General features: G+C 34.7%; 2 protein-coding genes across 2 annotated transcripts; both read right to left on the reverse strand.

The window, feature by feature from the left end:
- Positions 1 to 655: 655 nt before the first annotated feature.
- On the reverse strand, positions 656 to 3360 carry LOC107429751 (TMV resistance protein N-like). Its single transcript, XM_048464105.2, has 4 exons — positions 2855 to 3360; positions 1356 to 1593; positions 870 to 1184; positions 656 to 781 (listed from the first exon to the last, which is right to left on the reverse strand). Exons 1-4 carry the CDS (start codon positions 3358 to 3360, stop codon positions 656 to 658), a joined length of 1185 nt encoding a protein of 394 aa, XP_048320062.2.
- Positions 3361 to 22120: 18760 nt separating this feature from the next.
- LOC132804067 (disease resistance protein RUN1-like) lies at positions 22121 to 25702 on the reverse strand. Its single transcript, XM_060817969.1, has 4 exons — positions 25256 to 25702; positions 24029 to 24280; positions 23570 to 23911; positions 22121 to 23053 (listed from the first exon to the last, which is right to left on the reverse strand). Exons 1-4 carry the CDS (start codon positions 25700 to 25702, stop codon positions 22121 to 22123), a joined length of 1974 nt encoding a protein of 657 aa, XP_060673952.1.
- Positions 25703 to 27045: the final 1343 nt, after the last annotated feature.

A 27045-nucleotide genomic window follows, 5' to 3' on the forward strand; every position in this document is an offset into this window, starting at 1 on the left:
AACCCCTAGGGGAGGTTCTGTCGGATTTTCCATTGGAGGGTCCGGTAGGGTTTCCCTGGAATCAGGGCTTGTCTAGGGTTCCGATGAGGAATTTTGGACGGGTCCTGACACGGTTCTTCACTCTAAGATGAAGCACATCACGGTTGACTTCCACTTTGTCCGAGAAAAGGTTTCTCAAGGAGAACTATAGGTGTGTCATATTTCCAGCACAGAGCAGCTTGTTGATGCTCTAACCAAACCACTCTCCAAACAGCGATTAGAGTTTCTTCGACCCAAGCTAAGTGTTCATTCCACCCTTAGCTTGAGGGGGCATGATAAAGACTAGTTATTTTGGTGTTATCTCTTGTCTTATCTATCTGTTGTAAATAGTACCTATCACTCTAACGTGTAGCTATCTTTATTAACTGTCAGCTTGTATAAATACCAGTTACTATTCATTCAATAAAATAACTTTTCTGATCAACTTTTCATCAGCTCCTTTAAAATGTTGCTCAGAAAATTCTTTATGCCTCCAAACTCTACAAGATCCAAATACCATGTGCTCCTTGATATCTCTTTAAAATCGCTAAGTTTGGAGCAACCATTCAAATTTAGATCAGTAAGCTTGTGAAGGTTTTAAAGGGTTGGAAGAACTTGAACCAAACTGGTACAGCCTTCAAGATTTAAACTTTCCAGGCAGGGAGCCAGTTGAGACAAATCTGGTAATTCTATAAGGAACTTGGAATAACTGAGATCCATCCTTCTCAACATCGGAAAAGAATGTGGTGATGCAGAAAAATGGCTAAAATTATTTAGTATATATTCATGTACTTGACATATAATACAATTGAACTAAATTAAATTACTAAAAACTAAAAAGTTACACATACCTGAACTTCATGATTCCAAAGTTTTTCAACATGGTTGCCAAGTAGTCTCAGTTCAACAAGATTTTTAGGCGTAAAATTTGATGGCAGTGATTTCAAAGGGTATAAATCCCAATGAAAATAATTTTGTTTCTCAGAAAGATAAGAATCAAGGCCTTGAGGAAAGTACAATTTGAACTTATTATCACTAATATTGTTCCCCCAGAAAATTTTGAGGATTCGTAGATTGCATATCTTCGATAAGGCTGTACGACACGCTTTTATATCTCTCATCATGCCAGACATGTTAAATGATATGAATTTAACTGCTATAGTTCCCTGACAATCAAATGAACATTAATTTAGATAAACTAATATATCTGAGTAAACAATATTTTAAAAAAAAAAAATTTGAAAAACACTGTGTACATAAAAACCCAACAATTTACTTGTTGTTAAAACATAATTTCTATAATTTTTAGAAGGAGTCAATAATCCGTTTGCACTTACAGTATTTCTTTCCAACACATGGCAAACATCCTTAGCATCCCACAGTCTGCTGTAATCACCAAGTTCTGTATGTCTATCACAAGCAATTTTTTGACCCATTTGTCTCAACAAATCATGCATCCATAGCTTATTGTCTATCCAATATTTACCATCTTCAATTAATGACTTTTCAATGAAAACACTTAGACCCATTTTCACCCAACAATCACCATCATCTAATAATCTTTCTGCATTAACTCTGGAAAAAGACCCATCAAATAGACGTGCAATGTCAAGAAATATACTTTGGATCCTTTTATTTAGTCCCTCGTAACTAGTTCTTAACACATTTAAAATTTTGTCTTGATCCGGAAATCTTTTCTGGTTATATAATACATTTTCCTAGTCTTGATTATTTCTCGAATAAAGAAAAGGACTCCAAACTTTAAGAGCTAATGGATTTCCATGTGTGCAAAACTTGCCACCCTTTTAAACCATTTTATCATCTATTGGAGGAGAATTTTTCCCAAAAGCATGCAAATGGAAGAGCTCAAGGGATTCAGTGTGACTTAATCCCTCAACCTTGTATATTTTTTATCGGTAACTTTCTTAAGGACTTGCAAATTTGTAGAAGTAACTATAATTCTACTTCCAGCAACAAGTTGATCATATCCTTCAATTAAATCTAATTAGGTCAAACTATCCACATCATCAAGAACCAGGAGTACCTTTTTATAGCGAAGTTTGTCAAAAATATATGGTGATGCTATAAACGAGGTATCCATCTTTAGAATAGCTTGATCAGTATTTAATAATTCTGAATGAAGCTTCTTTCTCAAATAATTTGATCCATGTCTTGTATATAGCAACCTTCAAACCGAGAATGTGATAGGTACTCTTGATATACTACACTAGCAAGGGTGGTCTTACCAATACCTCCCATACCCCAAATACCAATCATACGCACATCTATTGAGCCAATGGATAATAATGATTTAATTTCCATGAACTTTTTTTCCAATTCCAATGAGTCACCCCTTGTAATGCTCATTTGAAAGTTGGTATTTGGGTAATTTCAATGACATATCTTCAACAATTTTTTGAACTAACTTAGGCTCAGGACTACATAAATGTGAAAAAAAAAGAAAAAAAAGAAAAGAACGTACACTTGTTAGGAAAAGAGGAAAACATGTAAGGTTAAGTAGATTCAAGTAAAAAGATAAGTAAAAGGGAGAAATTTTAAATAATATTTTATTTATTCAATTACATTATTCAATATTTTGGTTATTATTGTCATTGCCTCTACTAAAATAAAAAATAGTATCTTTCAAAAAAATTAAATTAAATTAAAACAGTATTAGTTATTGTCTGATTTGCATTATTCAACATAAAAAAAGAAAAAAAAATCATGTTTTATGTTATATTGATTGTAAACGGTGAGATACAATTGAAAATTGCTAGCCTACTTTATTATGCTACTACTGGTAATATATAATTAGGATATGTAGAAATTAATATACCTGAAAGCCTTTGAATCGAAGCCATGCAGATTGGATGCTTCTGTTAAAGCATCCTTCCATTTTTGGACCTTCTCCATTATATCCTTAAAGTGGTGTTCAAGTTCAACAAATGCAACTCCATAATTCGCCTTCTGATTCTGTACCATCGATGGATCTATATGGTAAAAGATTGGCATAACAATCTGTCCTTTTGTTCTTCTACATTCAAGTATTTGCAATAGCTCATCCAGACATCTTATGGACGAAGCATAGTTTTCTGAGAAAATGATCACCGAAATCTTGGATTCCTTGATAGCTTTCCTAAGTATGGGGGACATTTCTTCGCCTCTATCAAGTTCATGATCTATGGAAGTCAAGATCTGGTTTGCAGATAAAGCTCCATAGAGATAGCTAGCAAATGTATTGAGGGTGTCATCACCTCTGAAACTCATAAACACATCATATGTGTCTTCAAACTCATACCTTTGTTCAGGAAAGATTGGTGAAGAAAGAGAAGAAAAAGCCATGCTTACAAATTAAGCTTCCAGATTAAGTGAAGAACTAAAGTTGGGTGTGGAGAGATGGATATGGAGATGTACCGCTTTATGAAGTAGATCCAAGAAAATGTTTATACTTTCTCTCCTTAGTCAACTACAAATTGTTGACTAAAAGATAGGAGTCATAACAATATGATGTATAAGTCGGCCTCCGTCAGTGAAAATCATTGAGAGAACCTCCAAAACTCAAAGCTCGAGGAAGGTGAAAAATCTCCCTCTCGAAGTTATATTTAAAATATAATTTTGAAGTCAGCTTGTATTTAATATTTAACTACCATGCGACGGGATCATCAATTTGGGATGGTTGGAGGGTTGTATTTTTATTTTCATGTAATTAATATTCTCTTTAATGTCATTTGAATGATAATTAATCATTGAAAACTACACTTGAACTATGAATTAATTAAGCATCGTAGAACTTTGCGCAAACACATTTTAACATGTTCATTGTCATGCTAAAGCATTACTACTACTACTACTGAAAAATTAAAAAAAGAAAAAGAAAAAAAGCATTAGCCTCGACAATTTTAGCAACTATAAACTTGTAGCTAAAAACACTTTTGACAATAATAAATAGTTTATAACCACAATAATTAGTTTTAGCTACAAACTGTGTTACTGTTAAAAGCCAGTCAATATATATAGTGTATAGTGTTCCCGACCATAATTATTTGACTAAGAAAAAATCTAAGACTTCCACCTGTATATTTATGTCTTTTTCATTAAAGCTTGCTATAAAATGTGAATATACTTGCACAAAAAGTCAAGATACCACACCTTTCATTAGTAGCAAACGTATACGTGTCTGCATGCATATCTCACACACAGTTTCTTCACAACCAGAAACTAACAGAAAAGCCAAAATGCGGATAAGAGTAAATCTAAGCACAGCTCATGTTAAAATTTGTACAGCTATACGTGAATACATAATGGTAGATATTTAAAAAACTCTGCACTTTTCGATAGTGTTTTGCTTTATCGATATTGGCTAGATACTCGATCTCTGGGCTTGTTTGGAAACCACTAATAAAAGCAAATGGACATATTTTTTGCCAAATAACTTAAATTCTCTTCATATTTAAATTGTGGATATTCCTTTAAAGGGGGATGGAACAATACCTTTGTAAGTGCTTTTCAAGAACACCGGTAAGCTTTTTTGTGAAAATCTTGTAATGTTTGCAACGTTTTTTTGATTTTGAATAATTTTGAATTAATGGGCCTTTATGTGCATTATTTGTGGCCTTTTTGTAACACCCCGTCCTAAAGTACAACGGAAATTTTCCAACTTTGACCGAGGTTGACCGTTGACCGTTGACTTTGATTGTTGGCTGTTGACCGAAGGGGTTAAAAGTTGACTTTTTGATTCGGATAGAATTCTAGGTTGACTGAGGTACCATTACGAAGTACATGTTGGCACGAGTTCGTAGACTAGTAGCACGTTGAAAACGGAGCTACGGTTTGAAAGATATGAGCAAAACAAGTTAAGGTCCAAACTATCCAAGGGGTTCCGAAGTTGACTTTTCATTCATGTAAAGTTGAGCTTTGACTCATGCATGGTTGTAAAGTACTCGTCGATACGAGTTCATAGACTAGCGGCACGCTTAAATTGGACATCGGGTTAAAACGTTATAGACATGCAAGGTTTCCGAATACAGTATTATTTTAATATATTTGGCTTGAGTGAACAGTGTGTGCCATGTGTCGCAATTTCAGCCAATCCCGTGAGTGAATAGTGTCACCCACGGGTGGCTTTTATTTTGGCAAAACGCGTGAGTCGGCGGGGGAAAGGAGAGAGAAAGAGAGGAGGGGAGAGAGAGAGAGAGAGAGAGAGCTAGAGAGAGAGAGAGAGAGAGAGCTAGAGAGAGAAACCAACTGGCCGCCACTGTTCACCCATTTCTGGCCATCAGAATAGTACACGTGCCACCGCACCTTGAAGCCCACTTGAAAACCGGCCGGCCAACCAAAAATCACGGCCAGCAGACCCCCGACGCGCCGGGATCGAGGCTTTTTTAGGCGGCGCATCGATTCCTTCAAATCCCAATTTCTCCCTATTCTGGCCACCGTTTGCCTCACTGATGGTCCCATTGAGTTACCCATCACCATATCTACCTTCCCACCAAAAATCATGGCCAATGGCCATCGGACGCACCGCCGGCGGTGGCGAATTCCGATGACCACGGCGGCTCACCGGGAAATTGACTTTCCGGCGAGTTTCCGGTTGCACCGCCCCTCCTTTCCCACTAATTCCAACTCTCTGAACCCAAATCCGGTGTCCCCTTTCCTCAAATCTCAACGGATTGAGAGAATCGAGGAGTGGAATCCCGAAAGCTTTCCGGTGAGATTCCTACCACCACGGGTCCGATCTCCGAGAGGTAAGCCTCAATCCGCGTTCCTCATTCCATAAGCTTCGATTCGGTATATTATTCGTCAATTTTGGTTAACGTTTGTGTTAGTCCCCCCGGGTACCGGGTATTATTTATCCAAATAAAATATTAATTTATTTGAGATGTGTAATATTGTTGTTCTAGGAGCACGTGTACATCGTGGAATTGATCCCATGGAGGATCTTGGATTAATTGCGTGCTCGAGGTGAGTAACCCACCTTCAAAATTATTTTGGGATATTAAAATTATATATTTTGTGTTAATTGGTTATTTGAAAATATGTTTGATGTGTTGAATATTTAGTAAATTTATATTTGGAATTTTTGATGCCAAAATTGAATGGCATTAAATATTTGGGCATCATAAAATATGTTGGTTCTAAGGAATTTGAGATTTTGGTAAATTTTATCAAATTTCATTGTTAAAATATCTCATAATTAAATATTTGATAAATATGTTTTAGGTATTTGATATTAAGAGAATTTCCAGATAAATGATATTGCTAATTTATAATGTTTTTAATATATGTTTTGGTGCCAAAGGAATATATTTGGAAATTTAAAGAAATTGTGGTTTGATTTATTTTAATTATTACTATGGTTAATAGTTTTAAAAATTGTTTTGGGGTATAATATAATATATATGTGCTCGAATAATTTGGCTTATATACCATTGGATTGAATGTTTGGATTATGCATATACAAATATTTGCCTTATTAAATATGAGTTGTTATTTTACGTAAGGTTTGACAATATATTAAATGGTTTTAAATTCTAATAGGTTCATAAGTGAACTTGGAGTAATTAAATATTTTGATATTTAATTTAGGGTTTTAAATTAGTTCGGAAATGATTTATTTGAGAAGCAGATAGAAAATTTTATGATTTTAAGCACGTTCAAGTATTTTAAGAATTTTATGGGTTTAAAAATTGATTTATGGTGAATATATTTCACTGTGGTATTTCTAGTTTTCGTATGAAATGACGATTTGAAAATTTTGAAATATTTAAACAAGCGGTTGAACTTGACAATTAAATTATGATTATGATACAGTAGGATACTGTATCGGTTATTTTTTTTTATTTACATACCATATAGTACCAGAGTTTGGTTCAATATTATATTACAGCGTGCTGGGTTTACCACGGTACCGTGAGGTTGGTTTCATCCAACGGTTATCTATTATTACCACGGACTGTGAGGTTGGGTTTATCCGACGGTTTATTATTATTACCACGGTGCTGTGAGGTTGGTTTCATCCAACGGTTATCTATTATTACCACGGACTGTGAGGCCGGGTTTATCTGACGGTTTATTATTATTACCACAGTGCCGTGAGGTTGGTTTCATCCAACGGTTATCTATTATTACCACGGACTGTGAGGTCGGGTTCATCCGATGATCTTATTATTATTACCACGGTGCCGTGAGGTTGGTATCATCCCACAGATTATTATTGCCACAGACCGTGAGGTTGGGTACATCTTGACGGTTATTTATTATTTCCACGACACCATTCATATAATGAGGGTCGTGAGGTGGGTGTATCCCACGATTTACAAATTGGTACATCGTATGGTACATCGTATATGTTTGTATATATACTGTTGAGTTACAATTATTGGGGTGATTCCTGCATTTTCATATTTATTTGGTGGAACTGTATTTATTATAGTATATGCTCAAATGTTTATATCTGGATTTGAAACATTTCATAATATTACAATGATCGCTCATTCGTATTTTTGAGCATCGGTTTTTATGATATTAATTAGGGTACAAGTTTGGGTTTTGGTGAAATGATTTTTAAACGGGGAACTTTTCCAACGGAGTGAATGGTGAGGGTTTTGGGTGAAAATATTATTTTCAATTAATTATTATTTATTTATTTATTCTTAATTAATCAAGTGTACTATAATTATTATTACGGTTATAATTGTACAGTAGATAGGGTCACTCACTGAGATGATTTGCATCTTATATTTCTGAATTTCGTTCCCCTAGGTACCAGGTTTGGGAGACGTTGATCGTCCGGGACGAGCCCGACGTCTCAGCTCTTTGCCGAAAGTCCAAGAAACATTTCTTCCCTTTTTCCTCTTCATCTTGTATTGCTTCTTTATCTGACATTGTATTAATTCCACATTTATTTGTATAATGCTCTGTATATTGTATTGGACATTTAGTTATTAATTATGCACTAATTTACCGTTATTCATTTGGAATGCTGCAAATTTGTGGAATTAAATTGTAGTAATGTGGGAGGAATAAGGGGATGTATATAGAAGTGTATTTTCAGTCCAGGAAATTTGTGGTAAGTCCAACCCTTAGGGGAGGTTCTGCCGGATTTTCCATTGGAAGGTCCGGTAGGGTTTCCCTGGGATCAAGGCTTGTCTAGGGTTCCGGTGAGGAATTTTGGACGGGTCCTGACGTTTTAACTTTCCAAATGTGGGTTTTTTGACTTGATGTATGAATTTTTAGTAAAAAACAAGTTTTTGGAATAAGGATTCTCAACGGGAGAATCAAAGGGAAAGACGAAAAAGAGAAAAATTAGTTTTATGGACATTTTGGTTAGTGAGTGTGGTAAAGATCAGGTACTCTAAAAGCTCGAGGGAAATCCAAGTGGTGTTTTGTCTGAGATTTCGAATCCGTTGTATCCTGGGAGACTGCCGTCGGAAGACACTAGCACCAGTGGGACGGAAATAGTCTTAAAGACACTATGGTACCACACAGGCTTCGAACCAATATTTCAACAAGCAGATCAAATCTAGAAAAATACAAGTTCCCAATTTTTTTTTTATTTGTATCTTCATTCCACATATATATATTCATACATTATGTATATTTTTAGCAACATTCTTACGACTATTCCGTGAATATATGTTTATGTATGTGGGATTGAGGAAAAAAAAAAAAAAATTGCTTTCAACCCGTGGAGATTTAATGAATGGGTATGTTGTTATTTTTAATTTTTGTTTAATTAAAGGAATTTTATTTAAATGGTTTTATTTTTATACATGCCTATGATTCATCTCTTTATTATTATTAGGTATGAAAGCAATATATTTATATATTTTATGTTTTAATTTCTTATCTTCAAACCCGTATACAACTTGGTGAGGGGCTTCTATTTTAATTATTTATTTTGTTTTATTCTAGTAAATTTGATGCCCATGATTTTATGATATGTAGAGTTTTCAAATTTTTTGTGTATCGGGTTTGAAAAAAAAAATGAAAAAAAAAAATTTGTTCCCCGTGGGTTTGGAATTTTTTGGGCAATATTTAGTTTTGTTTTAAATCAAAATTTTTTCCTAAAATTGAGTTGCCCATGAAATTCTAAACCTTTTGGTGTTTTTCGGGCAATTTTCCGGTGCCGAAATAGTCTAAAAAGCAAGAAAAATAGTGAATCGGGTCAAAAACTCCGTTTACCAATGAAACGCGTTAAAAAAACCCGGCTGAAGGTTGAAGATGGGTCAGAAAAAGGATTAACAGGTTTGGATAGGTTTCTGGGTCAGTGGGCCTAGATTTTAAATTTGAATGGACCTGGCTCAGTTCCAAAGCCCAGCTCATGGTTAGAACAGGCTACTGTTCAGCCCAAGCCCAGTCCAAACCCAGGCCCAATGAAATTCGACCTGACTGGATATGCCATGTGTCGCTGTAACAGAACTCCACGTGGCAATATGAAACGACGACACATGGCTCACCATGGTGAGGCCACGTGTCGTATAGTAGTAAAGCCACGTGTGGGATTCCATGGGAGCAACATGTCTGACTTTGCTAGTGCCACGCGTCGACCTGTTACAGGTGACACGTGTCACATTCAAAGCAAGCCACATGTCGTCCTAAGGATGATCCACGTGTCGATCTGTAGCGGATGACATGTGGCAGTCCGAGAGTGGCACGTGTCGGTCTTTAGTGCGACACGTGGCAGTATCACATGGTGACATGTGACAGTAAACAATGACAGTGAACGGTATACGTGAACAATGACACATGAATAGTAATTTATGGGTGTATACAGAAACCCTAAAAATCACATTTTTGTATATTTTCCTTATGGAAATTGGTTTGAATTAGTTTGTTGAAATAGAAATAACAACTAATTGATTTCTGTTTTTGTGAAAAATACAGGAATGGCTGGTGGAGATGTGCCTATTGCACAAGTGCCTTCACAGACTCCTATTTTTCAAGTGCCTCCACCTGCAGGCCATGCAGAAAGACCTGAGAAGTTTGATGGAGCAAATTTTAAGAGGTGGCAAAAGAAAATGCTGTTCTATTTGACTACTCTAGGCCTTGCGAGGTTCCTAATTGAAGACGAACCACTAAGTGATGAAAAGAGTGATAAAGAAACTCTGATGGCGGTGGATGCGTGGAAGAATTTCGATTATTTATGTCAAAATTATGCCTTGAATGACCTATCTGATGCCTTGTACGGAGTGTATTGTGGCACGAAATCAACAAAAGAGCTATGGGAAACTCTGGACCGAAAATACAAGACTAAGAATGCAGGGTCCGGAAAGTTTGTGGTAGGTAAATTCTTGGACTATATGATGGTGGATACCAAGCCACTGATAAGTCAAGTACATGAGCTGCAAGTGCTTATCCAAGAACTTCTTGCCGAAGGGATGTTCATTAATGAAGCCTTTCAAGTTGCTACAATGATTGAGAAGCTGCCTCCTAGTTGGAGAGACTTTAGAAATTATCTTAAGCACAAGAGAAAGGAAATGGACATGGAGGCTCTTATTGGAAACCTTCAAATACAAGATGACAATAGGAGGGCTGATAGAAGATCCATGAAGGCTGGAATAAAGGCTAATGTTGTAGAGCATGGTAGTAGCTCCAAGAACAAGAAGAAACCTGGAAAGAGTTCCAAGTTAGGGCCTAAAGGAGGCATCTCCAAGAAGGCCAAGTTTCAAGGAAAATGTTTCAATTGTGACAAAATGGGTCACAGAGCGGCGGATTGTAGACTGCCGAAGAGAAAGAGGAACATAAAGACAACAATGATGGAGCATATCACAAGAGATGTTGATGAAATTGACCTAAGCGCTGTTGTCTCTGAGGTGAACCTAGTGGGTTCTAACCCAAGAGAGTGGTGGATAGATACAAGTGCAACCCGCCACGTGTGTGTAGATAGAAGCATGTTCACCTCCTTCGAACCAAAGGCAAATGGGGAGAAGTTGTTCATGGGGAATTCTTCATATTCATAAATCCAAGGGGAAGGTAAGATTGTCTTGAAGATGGCCTCTGGGGAGGATCTGACTTTGAATAATGTACTATATGTTCCAGATATTCATAAGAATTTAATGTCTGGATCGTTGCTAAGCAAATCGCTTAGTGTTTGAGTCAGACAAGGTTATCTTGTCCAAGTATGGAATGCTTGTGGAAAAGGGCTATGCAGTCAATGGTATGTTCAAATTGAATGTAATAACTGTAATGCCACAGAATATTAATAATAAAGCTAGTACTTCTTCCGTTTACTTGCTTGAGTCTTCCATTTTGTGGCATGGTAGACTAGGTCATGTTAATTATAATTCTTTGCGGAGGTTAATTAACTTGAATCATATTCCCATGTTTGATATTGATACCACACATAAGTGTGAAACTTGTGTAGAGGCAAAATTAACGAGATTATCATATCAAACAATTGAAAGAAATAATGAACCTTTGGATTTAATACATAGTGATGTATGTGCCTCCATTTGGAGAGTATTGTGCTCAACATGGCATAATAAGGATTCCCAACGGGAGAATCAAAGGGAAAGACAAAAAAGAGAAAAATTAGTTTTCTGCACATTTTGGTTAGTGAGTGTGGTAAAGATCAGGTACTCTGAAAGTTCGAGGGAAATCCAAGTGGTGTTTTGTCTGAGATTTCGAATCCGTTGTATCCTGGGAGATTGCCTTCGGAAAACACCAGCATCAGTGGGACGGGAATAGTCTTAAGGACACTGTGGTACCACACAGGCTTCAGACCAATATTTCAACAAGCAGATCAAATCTAGAAAAATACAAGTTCCCAATCTTTTTTATTTATTTATTTTTTATTTTTTGATCTTTTTCTGTATTTTTATTTGTATCTTCATTCCACATATATATTCATATATTATATATATTTTTAGTAACAAGTCTTCCTTGAACTGCTATATGACATGAATATCTCATAGGCAATAGTCGCTAATGTTGAAAAATTTCATTTGATCAATTATATAAATTATTATTATACCAAGAAACAACCAAAAGACTAATAAGTAAGTTTAAGTAATATTATTAGCCAATCACAAGTTTTCTTCCATATTAAGTACCCAATTGAAACACTTCATTCTATATGAATAAGTTGCTGAATTTTATAGAACTACAAGTTATTGTTTTTAACAAGAGATAGAATTGATGTATCACTGCTTTTATTTGTCTCCCACACAAAAGTCAAACTTTATGTACATATGAGTCCATTTTTACACGGTAAGGTTGAACCAGGATTTAAACTTAGATCATAGATATGATTTTGTGGAATTCTGATGATCTGCATTTTGATCACATGTCTGTTCAAATAATACAACAAAGCAAGTCAAATAATGAATAAGCCGAGACTGGTGATTGCTACATTTGTTGTGCCCATCTGTCCGTAAGAAAAGCACTGTTAAAATTAGTATACAAAAATAAGCAAAAACAAAAACAAAGATAGAAACAGAGGTTTTTTTTTTTTTTTTTTTTCTCTGTCAGAAAAAAGACAAGAGGATCTTAATTATAATTTTGATGGGAATTTTGGAGAGACTTTCAGAGGTAGTATGGAAATATGTCCCCATATATATATATATATATATATAAATCCAAGAGACATAGATATATAATGGATGCTTCTCTTAAAGCGTCCTTCCAACCTTCTCCACTATGTCCTTGAAACGTTCTTCAAGTTCATATATTTGTACTAGCTTTTGTAATTCTATATATATAATTGTTTAAAAGCTAAACATCACAACGATTCTAGTGTAACTTTGGACAAAAAATTCCTGAATAATAGAATTTTTCTATATATATATATATACATATATGAAGATCTAGACTGGACTCTCCTGTTTTTCCATTCTAGAAGTTATCATTGATTTCTTATATGTCTGCTTGTACAATTTTGCTTTCTACCCATTTCATTCGTTATTTGTAGTTATTAGAGCTGCTGTTTCTGTGTTGCTTTGGTGCTTGGTGCAGTTTCATTTGAGAGAGGGACTTAGAAATTGTCCACCTTTGCATTCCACATCAAGCATTAATTCCACATCTGCTTTTAGTCATTCCAATTCACTGCCCTCTTTTGATTGGTCCATAGTCTTTTATCTTATCTGGTTTCTGTTGGTTGATTTACTGCTCTATAGCTTCACTTACTGTATAAAAAGGTCAAAAACCTGGATTGCTTTTTATTTTCTTAGTTCTTGTTGTTTGACTTTTTATTTTCTTAGTTCTTGTTGTTTGACTTTTTATTTTCTTAGTTCTTGTTGTTCTCAATTACTGCTTTAGTGCTTTTCTTATTCTTCAATTCTATCATTCGTTTTCTCATTGCTGATAAAGGAAAAGAGAAAAAAAAAGAAAGAAAAAAAAAATCTTTCATTGCAAGTTTAAGCTTTAAGGAACAAAAAGAAGATAAATAAATTCTATATGAACACCACCCATATCGGCTTTTTCTGGTATTCCACAGGTGCGTCTTGATTTGAAACCCCTTTTTTTTTTTTTCTTTTTTTTTCTTTTTTTTTTTTTTCTTTTGCACATATCAGGTTTTCGGAAAAAAAAAATTTGTTTTCTTGTTCTACAAGTTATCCTCCCATTGGTCATGTACAATTGTAGTTGTCTGTTGTTCGATAGATGAGGTTGGCCCTATGTTTCTTTACATCCATATCCATATCTTTAGTCAGATTCAAGTAATGCTTTCCTCACTTTTATATTAGGAAATTATTGTAATTATTATGACCAAAAAAACTTCTTTGTTATTCATTTTCCCTTCTATTTTTTTGATAAAATATTTATCTTCTCACTGCTAATATGTAGTAGTATAACCTTTGCACTGTTGCCACATATGTGGAGAAAATACTTACACTTTTTTTTTTGATACATTACAAAAACAGAAAAACTTGCTTACCAAATATTAGAATCCATTTTATTTGCCTAAAAAACCAACAGCATTTTCATGCAATCAAAATTATTTACAAAACCAGTCATAATGAAATAAGTTAATATACATTTTTAGTGCTCCCACCAGAAAAAAAAAAAAAGATATACGGCTTCCAAATGTGTATATATCTAATTTTTTATTATACCCTACTAAAAAATGTCGACGTCCTTACATAGAAAGACAAGGCACCACACCATTCATTTGTAGCCAAGTGTTAACGTGTCTGCATTGACATTTCACGCACGGTTTCTTCATTTGTACAAAGGCACCACCCCATTCATTTGTAGCTAGCTATTAGCTGATCTTTATTTATACAAAAGCAAATGATCACTATTCACAAGTTCAGGTTGGATCAGGATTCAAATAGAGATCATATATATGATTTGGAGAATTTTGATGATCTGCATTTTTGTCACGTGTATGTTCCATTGGAGAATAATGAATATGCTGAGACTGGTGATCATTACTTTAGTTGCGCTCATCCTTATAACATGTTTGACATGCAAATTTTGAAGAATCTGAGGCTTTTTTTTTGCAGTTCTTGTAGTAATGAAGTTTCTTTTTATTAAGGCCCTGTTTTATATTAGGCATTCTTTCCATGGGATATATGAACGAAACAGGATGGAACAGATGAAATAAAATGTCATTTTTTTATTTGTATCTTGCTGTCAAGTGGTAGTCAAAATCTGTACAGACTTTATGTAGAAATAATGAATACGCTGAAAATGGTGATTCTTGCTTTAGTTGTGCTTATCCTTATAGCATGTACTTTCACATTCAAACTTTGAAGAATCTGAGGGGTTTTTGCAGTGGTGAACCATTTTCGGTTTTTTATTTTTTATTTTTTCCCCATATAAGGATAAATGGAAATTTACAAGCTTATTGGACCTTTTCCCAAGGCCACATCTGTTTTAGAGAAAAAATATATACCAAATTGACATTATCAAATTCAAATGAAAATATACAGTATCATTCAAGGAAACAACATCCAAACACAAAAATGATCACCAACTATACACAAACACATTTTGTCAACCATAAGCGCGGAGAATTTGGGGGGCAGGGTTGGGTGTGGATTGAAAATCAATCAAGAATACTATTTCTTTCTTATTCGGAAAATTTTTCCAGAAACCAAAGTCGGAAAGCCTTTCAAATACACATTCTTTAACCTGATATTAAGAAAGATAAGAATGTTTAAAGAAATTCATATGGATATGTGCACATATACAGAGTATACCAACTCCAATACCAGGACCAAAAAAGAGGACGAGTGAGGACTTTTCTATAAGTGTTGTGTTGCCTGCAAAGCATACAGAGTGTCTTCATAACCTGAAACTGAAAAATCCATAAAAAATACAAATAAGCATTATCTTTTTCCTGTATCATTTCAAATGAAATCAAATGCGCTTCTATTTTGAAATAACCTTATAATTTACAAACTTAGCATACAAATTAAATAAAATTAAAATACCTCAAATTGCATATTGAAAATAAAGAATACTAACTTGTAAAATTAAATTTTTGTTTTGAAATTGATTTACAAAAGCAGCCATAGAATATGCTTAATTTTCTACAAAGCAATCTTTAGGATATTCTGTCAGTGTCTTTACGATCCAATTGCTCTGCTTCTTCATCATTCACACCAAGCAAACTCCACTCGTTTGTTTGCAATTGTAAGACACTAGAGTAGTGACAACACATAACCTTGTATGTCATTGAATTAATGGTAGGATGTGATTAATCATGATGATCTTCTTCGTAATGAGAGCCAGAGGGAACAAATTCATCACTTCCACTTCCACTTCCACTTGCTTCACAACTTTCATCATCAAAGCGTTGTCTCTTTTTCTTGTATTGAATAGTTTCTGCATTAAATCTCTCTACGTCTTCCTTGTTTATGAACCAAACCTCACACTTCTTTATCTTGCAATATTCATTCTCCAAGTTGAAAACTTCAGCATATGGATTAAACAGATCAGAATAACCATTTTGAGACCTGCATAATGTACACGTGATCTAAACATTTGTCTACCGGAACAAGCATATTTGAATGGAATTTACAAGGACACTCATCATCAATGGTTTTGAAATTGAGTTTAAAATTAATACGAACTTGTGCATAAGGTTTCTTTTTATGCACATCAAGAACAACGCAGAGAGCCAAACCCAAAAAGTTGTCATCATTCCAAAATGAAGGAAGCATAATTTTCAGTGATGTCCCGGAAGTTTGATTCCTGAACCAATTTGGAATTTGGTCACCCTGATAACAAAGTTCGGCTTCTGAATTTGAATTGGCCTGTACCACATATCAATGGGAAAATAAGAACCTGGATAACAAAACTTGTTAAATAGCAACTAGCTAGGGAGAGAGATAAACATACAGATTTTAGTATGTTAAAAATTGCATTATCAGGGATGATGGTGTTGAGGGTATTCTGATCCAACTTTTGACAACCAAAAAAGTCAACTTCTGAAGGAATTTGTTCAGTGATGTGTTGAATTGCAATCCTCCAATCTGATACTGATGTAGGACAGATAGGGAAAGAAAGAAAATAGAAAAGAAACAGAAAAGATTCTAGTATCACACTAGATTGATTTTAGGAATCACTCCCAAAACTGTAGGCATCACACCTAAGTTTGTTTTGCATCACACAAAACCAGAGACAATAATCTCATAAAATTCTTGTAATATTGATTGACTCCTCCAAGAATTACAAAGAACCATATTTATATTAAAATCATCTAATAACATTAGGAAACTAAAATAATAGGAAACCTAGTTAAATAAGGAAACTAATAACATTAAGAAACTGAAAACAATAGGAAACCTAATTAAATAATAAAATACTCTAATTAAAAATAGGAAACTAAATTAATCTGCTAAAATCCTTGAAAATTCCAAATAAGCCCATCTTGTCCTAGATCATGCCTAATTAATGTTTGGGCCTTAGAATCTGTTTTTCCTCTTCTTTGATAAGTTTTCAGAGGTTGTTTCCATCTTGCATCAATTCCCCTTGGCTTAGAAAAACTCGACCCTGGCGAGTTGATGGCATGGAATTGATCATAGAGGTCTTGATTGAGTTTCTGAAATTCTTGGTCAGTGATCCATGTGCAATCTGAAAGTGGTCGGTTCTTCCACTTGACAAGATACCGTTGATATCCTCCACCTCTAGTTGATACTATTTAATAATCAACAACATCTTCAATTTCCTCTTTTAACCGAAATGTAGATGGTAGACTTGCTGCCTTGCTACTACTTGCTGTATCATTTTCATGTCCCTTATAAGAACTTAGATCCTCAATATTGAAGACATTACTTATACCCATATCCTTTGGTAGATCAAGGACATAGGCATTTGAGCTGATTTTCTTTAAAATCTTATATGGACCAACATTCCTTGAATGTAGCTTCTTATAAGTGCCCCTAGGAAAAAGTTCAGGCCTTATCCGAATCATTACCATATCCCCTTCATTAAATTCAGCAAATTTTCTCTTCAAATCAGCATATGCCTTGTAGCTTTCATTACTTAGAGCAATTTTTCTGTGAATATCATCATGAATTTCTTGAATGTGTCTTCCAAAAGTTTTAGCTTCAGCACTTGGTCTTGCTGCCAAAGGCAAAGGAACCAAGTCAATAGGCTTCCTAGGGAGCATGCCAGTTACAATTTCAAATGGGCTGCGACCTGTGCACCTATTTATGGAGCTATTATATGCAAATTCTGCCATAGGAAGTATTTGATCCCAACTATTATGTGATCTCCAACTAGACAGCAAAGTAAATCTCCTAAGCTTCGATTTATAATTTCTGTTTGACCATCTGATTGTAGATGAAAAGCAAAAGAGAACTTCAATTTGGTATTCATTGTCTTCCATAAGGTTCTCCAAAAATAACTCATAAACTTTACATCCCAATCTGAAACTATTGTCATAGGTAGTCCATGAAGACGAACTATTTCTTTGAAAAATAATTTAGCTACATGAATGGCATCCATGGTCTTTGAACAGTCAATAAAGTGTGCCATTTTTGAAAATCTATCAACCACAACCATTATGCAATCATGCCCCCTTATTGTTTTAGGTAACCCTAAAACAAAATCCATGCTTAACTCCTTCCATGGCTCATGAGGTATGGGAAGAGGCATATACAAACCTGTATTCTTCTTTCTTCCTTTTTATAATTGACATATTCGACATCGAGAAATTTTTTTGATAACATCCCTCTTCAAAGTTAGCCAATAGAATCGATCTTCAACCATGGCTATGGTTTTATCTCTTCAAAAATGACCAGGTGCCCCTCCACCATGTAATTCTCAGATCATTTGCTCACGTAAAGATGTATTAGGGAAACAAAGTTTAGTTTCCTTAAAAAGATAACCATCATGTAGTGAAAAATTAGGATATTCACCTAGCTGTCCTCTTGTTAAAGCTGCATGTATAAGGCTAAAATCCTTACAAGAAGGATAATCCCTTTTAAGAAATTCGCACCCCACAACTTGAATTGCCATAGAAGCTAAGATATACACAACTCTACTCTATGCATCAGTAACCTTGTTTTCTGCATCAGATTTGTGTTTGATAAGGAATGAGTATTCTTGCAAGAAAGAAATCCATTTCCCATGTCGATAATTCATTTTCTTTTGTGAGTTGATGTACTTGAGGGCTTCATGATCTGAAAATAGAATAAACTCCTTTGATATGAGATAATGAAGCCAATATCGTAAAGCTTGAACCATCGCATAAAATTCTTTGTCATAAGTAGAATACTTTTGCTTAGCTTCATTGAATTTCTCACTGCAAAATGCAATAGGATACCCTTCTTGACTAAGTGTTCCACCAATTCCCACATTAAATGCATCACATGCTACTTCAAAAACCTTCGAAAAATCTGGTAGTCGAAGAATCGATGCTTCAGTCAATCTTTTCTTAACCTCTTCCAAAGCTTTTGTTGTTGTATTGGTCCAAAGAAATTGGTTTTTCTTTATACAATCAGTTATTGGAGCCATAATTGAGCTGAACTTTCGAATAAATCTTCGATAAAATGTAGCTAATCCATGAAAGCTTCGTACCTCTTGCAATGAACTAGGAATTGGCCACTCTAGGATAGCTTTAATCTTCAAAGGATCCATTTCCAGTCCTCTTGACGAAACAACATAACCTAAGAAGACCACTAATGATGTCATAAAACAACATTTCTTCAAATTTATGTAGAGCTTCTCTTGTCGAAGAACTCTCATAACTTGCTGCAAATGTGAAAGATGGTCTTCCCTACTCTTGCTATATATCAATATATCATCAAAATATACTACCGAAAATTTACCAAAGAATGGCTGTAGAATTTGATTCATAAACCTCATAAATGTACTTGGAGCATTTGAAAGACCAAATGGCATTACCAGCCATTCATAAAGACCATCATTTGTTTTGAAAGCTGTTTTCCACTCATCTCTAGGCCTTAGATGAATTTGGTGATATCCACTTTTTAGATCCAATTTTGAAAATATACACGAACCAGCCATCATGTCCAACATGTCATCAAATCGAGGGATAGGGAAGCGATATTGGATTGTAATATTGTTAATCGCACGACTATCAAAACACATTCGCCAACTCCCATCTTTCTTGGGTGTAAGCAAAGCAGGAACAGCACAAGGACTTAAGCTCTCACGGATGAATCCCTTGGACAGCAACTCCTCCACTTGCCTCTTAAGTTCTGCATGCTCGCTAGGATTCATACGATATGCTGGAAGATTAGGTAATTGAGCTCCTGGTACAAAGTCTATGGCATGCTGAATGTTACATAAAGGAGGTAATTCACTTGGAAACTCTTCCGGAACCAAATCTAAAAAATCAGACAGCAACTTTTGAATCTGTATTGGAAACGTTTGCTTGCTGGTTGCTGTTTCCTTCTTTGTTTCCTTTGCTAGAACAGCATATATAACTCCATTTTTCTTACTTTCTTGCTCAAAATTCTTCTTAGTAAGAATATGTAGAGACTTTTGTGGATTGTTAGAAACCTTACTTGGTTTTTCCACCTTATATTTATCCATCTCAGCTACCGTCATAGGCTTCAACACAACTTTCCTATCTTTGAACATGAAAGAGTAGGTATTTTCTCTCCTACAGTGAAACACATCTCTATCATAAAGCCAAGGACGACCAAGAAGAATATGTGTTACTTTCATCGGAATCACATCACACCAAATTGAGTCATTGTAAACCCCACATTGAAAAGAAACTAGATAGCGTTAGGTTACCGGAATTGAAGTACTGTCAATCCATGCTACTTTATATGGATGTGGATGCGGTTCAATAGGAAGTTTTAATCATCCTACCATAGATGCCGAAACAACATTCATACTACTACCACCATCAATGATAAGTTTTTGTGCTTGATTTTCACAACGAACCAACATTTGAAAAATAGAGGTGCGTTTCCAATCTTCCTTCTCATCTTTCGAAATTGAAAGGATACGTCTAACAACAGTATTTAATGAAGTATCTACTTCATCTTCTTCCAAGTCATCAGGATTATAAACTCCATAGTTGAAATTGTCTTCATCTTCCTCTCTTTGTTGATTAGGTTCTTCATGATGTTCTACATCAAGATGTAGGTTTCTTTTAGGACAATTATATGCCATATGACCAGGCTGTCCACATTTGAAACATTGGTTGCCTTTTCCTCTAAGTTCAGAAGCATTAGGAAAAGGTACCTTGGCCTTCATAGGTTGTTTTGAAGGCTGATTTGCTATAACTCTGTTGCTACAATTTATATCAGGTCTTTTGAAACTTCCAAGATACTCCTCCAAATCCAAAGAAACTTGAAAAGCTTGTTCTAAGCCATAGATAGGTTGTCTTAATAGCTCCCTCCTAATGTGGGACCTCAAACCAGATTTAAATCTTGCTAATGTTTGCCTTGGATCTTCAAGTAGTTGGCTTCGAGTCTTCAACTCATCAAACTTCTGCATATACTCAGCAACTGACAAATTACTTTGCTTCAAGTTGATTGCTTGCTCACATAATTTATCATAGTAAGTGGTAGGCATGTATTTTTCCCTAAGCTTAGCTTTCATCTCTTGCCAAGTACCAATGGGTGGTAATCCCATTCTCCTTAAATCTCCTTCAACACACATCCACCAAATTTTGGCAAGACCTACTAGTTTCATCTTAGCGAACCTTACTCTCCGATCATCATCCATATCATATCAATCAAAATATTCTTCAATGGAAGAAAGCCAATCAGCAACTCAGTTGGATTTACTTTACCTTCAAAATCTGGTACTTCAATCTTTACCCTCTTTGTGATGTCATCAAAAGTATTGTGACGTCCTTGTGTTGATTGCAATATATTTCTCACCCAATTAGGTGTCTGTTGGGCTGTAGGGAAAGGCACTGGAGCAATTGTCTTTGCTGGCAGCTTCTCTTGACTTTTATCATCATTGGCTTCAGGATTCTCATCTTGTTCATTGTTAGTTGAAGAACTGCTAGGTTGAGATATTAAGGCTTCAATATTACTAACCCGAACATTAAGAGACTCCACTTGTTTGACCATACGAATAAATAATTCTTCAAATTGATTGTCAGTTATTCTACCTCTAAAACTCTTTCTAGATCTCATAGTCATGATTCCTTAATTCAAAGAAACAATCTTATCACTGGACATTGTTCATGTCGGATTACTGTTCACGCTACGAGTTACTGTTCACGCTGAAGAATTACTGTTGACGAAACTGCTTACGCGGCTAGGGTTGGAACCAGTCTCTGATACCAAACTGATGTAGGACAGATAGGGAAAGAAAGAAAATAGAAAAGAAATAGAAAGGATTTTAGTATCACACTAGATTGATTTTAGGAATCACTCCCAAAACCCTAGGCATCACACCTAAGTTTGTTTTGCATCACACAAAACCAGAGAAAATAATCTCATAAAATTCTTGTAATAATGATTAACTCCTCCAAGAATTACAAAGAACCCTATTTATATTAAACTAAAATAATAGAAAACCGAGTTAAATAAGGAAACTAATAACATTAAAAAACTGAAAACAATAGGAAACCTAATTAAATAATAAAATACTCTAATTAAAAATAGGAAACTAAATTAATCTACTAAAATCCTTGAAGATCCCAAATAAGCCCATCTTGTCCTAGATCATGTCAAATTAATGTTTGGGCCTTAGAATCTGTTTTTCCTCTTCTCTAATAAGTTTTCAAAGGTTGTTTCCATCTTGCATCTTTCTCCAGCGATGTGAAATGTCTTGCATCCACACTTTCATAAAATAATGGAAGTTCTGGTAGTGATTTCAAGCTATCACAACATGGGACCTTCAAAACTAACAAAGCAGGTGGAAGGGGAGGCAATTTTTGAAGTTTTGAACAACTTCCGAGGTACAAAAACTGAAGTGTCCTTGAATCGCACAACTTGTTTGGGAGAAACTCAATTTCCTTGCAACTTTCTAGTTGGAGTATTTGGAGGGAAATTAGATTATCAATGGACTCTGGTAACTCTTTAATCCCTGTTCGAGATATGGTAAGATCTGTCAAGTGTTCCATAGGCTCTAAGATTTGAGGAAAATTTTCCAATTCGCTACAACAATGCAGATTTAGCAATTCAAGAGATCTCAACTTGCAAATGTTGGTTGGAAGACTTTTAAGTCTTTTGCAACAACTCAAATCTAATTCAACAAGACCAAAGAGACTCACAATTGATAAAGGCATTGCTTCTATAGGTAAACTTCGCAAACCTAAAACTGTCAAATTCATAGGAAACTGTTGGCAAATCATGTGGGATCTAGGTGAGGAGAGGGACGAAATATTGTTCGTAAAACGTTTGAGAAATGCCAACTTCTGCTGACAAATGTTGATCAGAAAATTCTTAATGCCTCCAAACTTTACCAGATCCAAATACCATCTGCTCCTTGATATCTCTTTAAATTCACTAAGTTTGGAGCAACCATCCAAATTTAGATAAGTAAGCTTGTGAAGATTTTGAAGGGATGGAAGAACCTCAACCAAATTTGTACAGCCTGCAAGATTTATACTTTCCAGATTCGGAGCCAGTTGAGACAGATCTGGTATTTCTGTAAGGAGCTTGGAATAACTAAGATCCATTCTTCTTAACACCGGAACAGACTGTGACCAGATATGAGAGAAAAAGGGCTATAATTATTTAGCATATATTCGTCATGCAATTGACATTTAATACCATAGAAGTAAGTTTAAAAGTCAAGCATACCTAAACTTCATGACTCCATACTAGTTTTTCAACATGGATGCCACGTAGTATCAGCTCAACAAGATTTTCAAGAGTAAAATTGGATGGCAATGATTTCAAAGGGTATAAATCCCATCTAAAATATTTGAGTTTCTCAGAAAGATAAGGATCAAGGCCTTGAAGAAGGTTGAATTTGAACTTCGTTTCGAACTTATTATCATAGATATCTATGTTGTCACAATAAATTTTGAGGATTCGTAGATTGCACATCTTTGATTCGTAGTTCCTGACAATCAAATGAACATTAATACATATATATATATATATATAAACTAATATATCTAAGATACAATAGTATAAAATTCATTGAAAGCAATGCTATATACGATATTTCTATCATTTTAAGGAGAAACCAATAATGCATTTGCACTTACAGTATTTCTTTCCAATATATGGCAAACATCATTAGCATCCCACAGCCTACTACGATCACCAGGTTCTTTATGTCCATCACAAACAATTTTCCGACCTATTTGTCGCAACAAATCATGCATCCATAGCTGATTGTCTACCCAATGTTTACCATCTTTAATTAATGAATTTTCAATGAGAACACCCATTCCTATTTTCACTAGGGAATCACCACTATCTAGTAACCTTTCTGCTTCATTTCTAGTAAAAGACCCATTAAACAGACATGTAATGTCAAGAAATATATTTTGAATCCCTTCATCTAGTCCCTCATAACTAGTTCTCAGCACATTGAAAATTTTATCCTGATATGGAAACTTTTGCAGGTTATATAATACATTTTCCTAGTCTTGTTTGCTTCTGGAATGAAGAAAACAACCCAAGACTTTAAGAGCTAATGGATTTCCATCTGCATAGCTTACCACACTTTTCAACAGCATTGCATCATCTATTGGAGGAGAATTTTTACCAAAAGCATGGAAACGGAAGAGCTCAAGAGAGTCACTCTGACTTAATCCCTCCACCTTGTAAATGTTTTGATCAGCAACTTTTTTAAGCACTTGCACATTTCTGGTTGTAACAATAATTCTACTTCCAGGAGCAAATTGATCATATCCCTCAACTAAAGCATCTAATTGAATCCAATCATCCACATTATCAACAACTATGAATACCTTTTTATGGCAAGTTTGTCAAGAATATATGGTGATGCTACAAATGGCGTATTCATCTTTAAAATAGCCTTTTCATTTAATAATTCAAAAAGGAGCTTTTTTTTCAAATGATATGGTGTGCGTCTTTCACATTCTTCCTTAACATTTGGAAGAAAAGAGCAACCTTCAAATTGAGAATTTGATTACTCTTGATATACAACACTAGCAAGTGTGGTTTTGCCGATACCTCCCATGCCCCAAATACCTATAATACGAACATCTTTTGAGCCAATGGATAACAATGATTTAACTTTCTTGATACTTTCTTTAATTCCAATGAGGCCACCCCTCTTGTAATGTTCATTTGAAGGTTGGTATTTTGGCAATTTCAATGAAATATCTTCAACAATTTTTTGAACTAGCTTGAGCTCAGGCCTACATAAACGCCAAAAAAAAATAATAATAATAAATAAAAAATAATTTTTAGAAAAATAGGACCAGCATCTTGATACGGAGTTGGGTGCTTCAAGCAAAAATGAAAAATAAAACATACAGTACATTTATTTATTTATTTGCATTATTCAATTTTTCACTCCCTCTCTATATATTATTCATTTATTTATTTTGGTTCTAAGGCGCTTCAACTAAAATGGATGGAGATCTTTTGTTCCTTCTTTATTCACATTTCTATGTTATCGCTCTCACCTAGTTAAACTTACATTTTTAATTTCTCTTATGGAAATGCTTAGGGTGAGAGAAAAAAAATAGTTCTTCTTTTTCACTTAAATTTATTTTATCTTTATAATAATTTTTAATGACGTAATGTTATTTTGCTAGACTATTTTATGCTACCATTTTTTTTTTTTTTTGATGATTTGTTTTATGCTTGTATTGGTAATATAATGTTAGGATATACAAATTAAAATACCTGAAACCCTTCGAATCCAAGCCACATAGATTGGATGCTTCTGTTAAAGCATACCTTCATTGCTGCACCTTCTCCATTTTGTCCTGGAAACGGTGTTCAAATTGAGCAAATGCAACTCCATAACTACCATTCTGTTTCCGTACCACCGAGGGATCTATGCCGTAAAAGATTGGCATAACAATCTGTCCATTTGTTCTTCTGCATTCAAGTATTTGCAATAGTTCATCCAAACACCATGTTGAGAAAGCGTAGTTTTCCGAGAAAATTATTACCGAAATCTTGGATTCCTCGATAGCTTTGCGAAAGGTGGGCGAAATTTCATCTCCTCTCCCAAGTTCATGGTCATCCATGAAAGTTGAGATCTGTTTTGCAGATAAAGCTCCATAGAGATAGCTAGCAAATCCATTGCGGGTGTCCTCGCCTCTGAAACTGAGAAACAGATCGTATTTTTCTTGAATCTCATGCTTTTGCTGAGGAGGGATTGGTGAAGAAAGAGAAGAAGAAGAAGAAGCCATGCTTACAGATTAAAGCTTCCTTAGTGAAGAAGGGTGTAGATACAGAGAAATGAATATGGAGAACAGTTTATAAAGCAGATCCAAGAAAATGGTCGAACTCTGTTTCTCCTCAGTCATAAGAATGTGAATTTAAAGTGCTCTTCAAGCTGGCATAGAGGAAAGAAGTAACTCAGCTCGACTTTTTACTTTCCTCTCACCCAATCATTTTCGTTAGAATTTTTTTTATTTTTTATTTTTTATTTTTAACTCTGGTTAATTAAGTCATTTTGAAGTTAGATTTTATTTAATATTTATCTACATGGGTTTATCAATTTGGGGTGTTCGGAGGGTTATAGCATCATTTTGTTTCTTGTTGCACTTTTTTCCATTTAACGTGTAAAGGACTGCACATGGTAGACCAAGAAATTAATTTCTCGGATGTTTCCTGCAAATTTATATGTACTTTCTTATATTTTTACGCTTTTTGAAATGATGATAATCGAAGATTACACTTTTATTTATTTATTTATTATATATAGAAATTCTAACAAGCCATTAATTAATTAAGAACCATATTACATTTAGCTCAAGAAATATTAATTAACTGAGAACTAGAAAACTTTGCATAAACACATTATAACATGTTACATTGTCATGCATAGCCAGATTAGTTTTCAGATCAGATAATACGTTTTAAGTCAAGCTTATGTTATTACCCAAAAAAAAAAAAAAAAAGGAAAAAGTCAAGCATAAATATTTAAGGAACTAGAAAACTTTGCATAAACACATTATAACATGTTACATTGTCATGCATAGCCAGATTAGTTTTCAGATCAGATAATACGTTTTAAGTCAAGCTTATATTATTACCCAAAAAAAAAAGAAGAAAAAGTCAAGCATAAATATTTAAGTATTGGACGCTCCAAGTGGACCATAATATATATATATATAATAAATTAAATTCTTAAGCAGGTTATATAAAATATGCATCACAGTTAAGATGTACTAAAAGATTCTAGTGCTGCTTGTTGAGTGATATTAGTAACAATTAACAAATTAGAAAGACTTCCAGATTCACATATTATATTATTTGCCGCCCCCCTCCTCCTCCTCCTCCAACACCAGAAAAAGAAAAAATACACAATACACACATTATATTATACTCATAAAGTTTACATAGATGAGGTAGAGGAAGAATCACATACAGATAAATCAAAGAAGAAGCTTGTAATTAATATCTTCTGTAACTGTCAGATTGTAGTGCGTGTACATGTAGTGCGTGTACATACTTTGTGAAATGTCCCGCTCGATCATTGGCCACGGCGAGAACTGCAGGGGAAGACAGAGACTGCTAGCTAGAGAGA

This window comes from Ziziphus jujuba, chromosome 6 (assembly GCF_031755915.1).
Source record: "Ziziphus jujuba cultivar Dongzao chromosome 6, ASM3175591v1".
NCBI lineage: Eukaryota > Viridiplantae > Streptophyta > Magnoliopsida > Rosales > Rhamnaceae > Ziziphus > Ziziphus jujuba.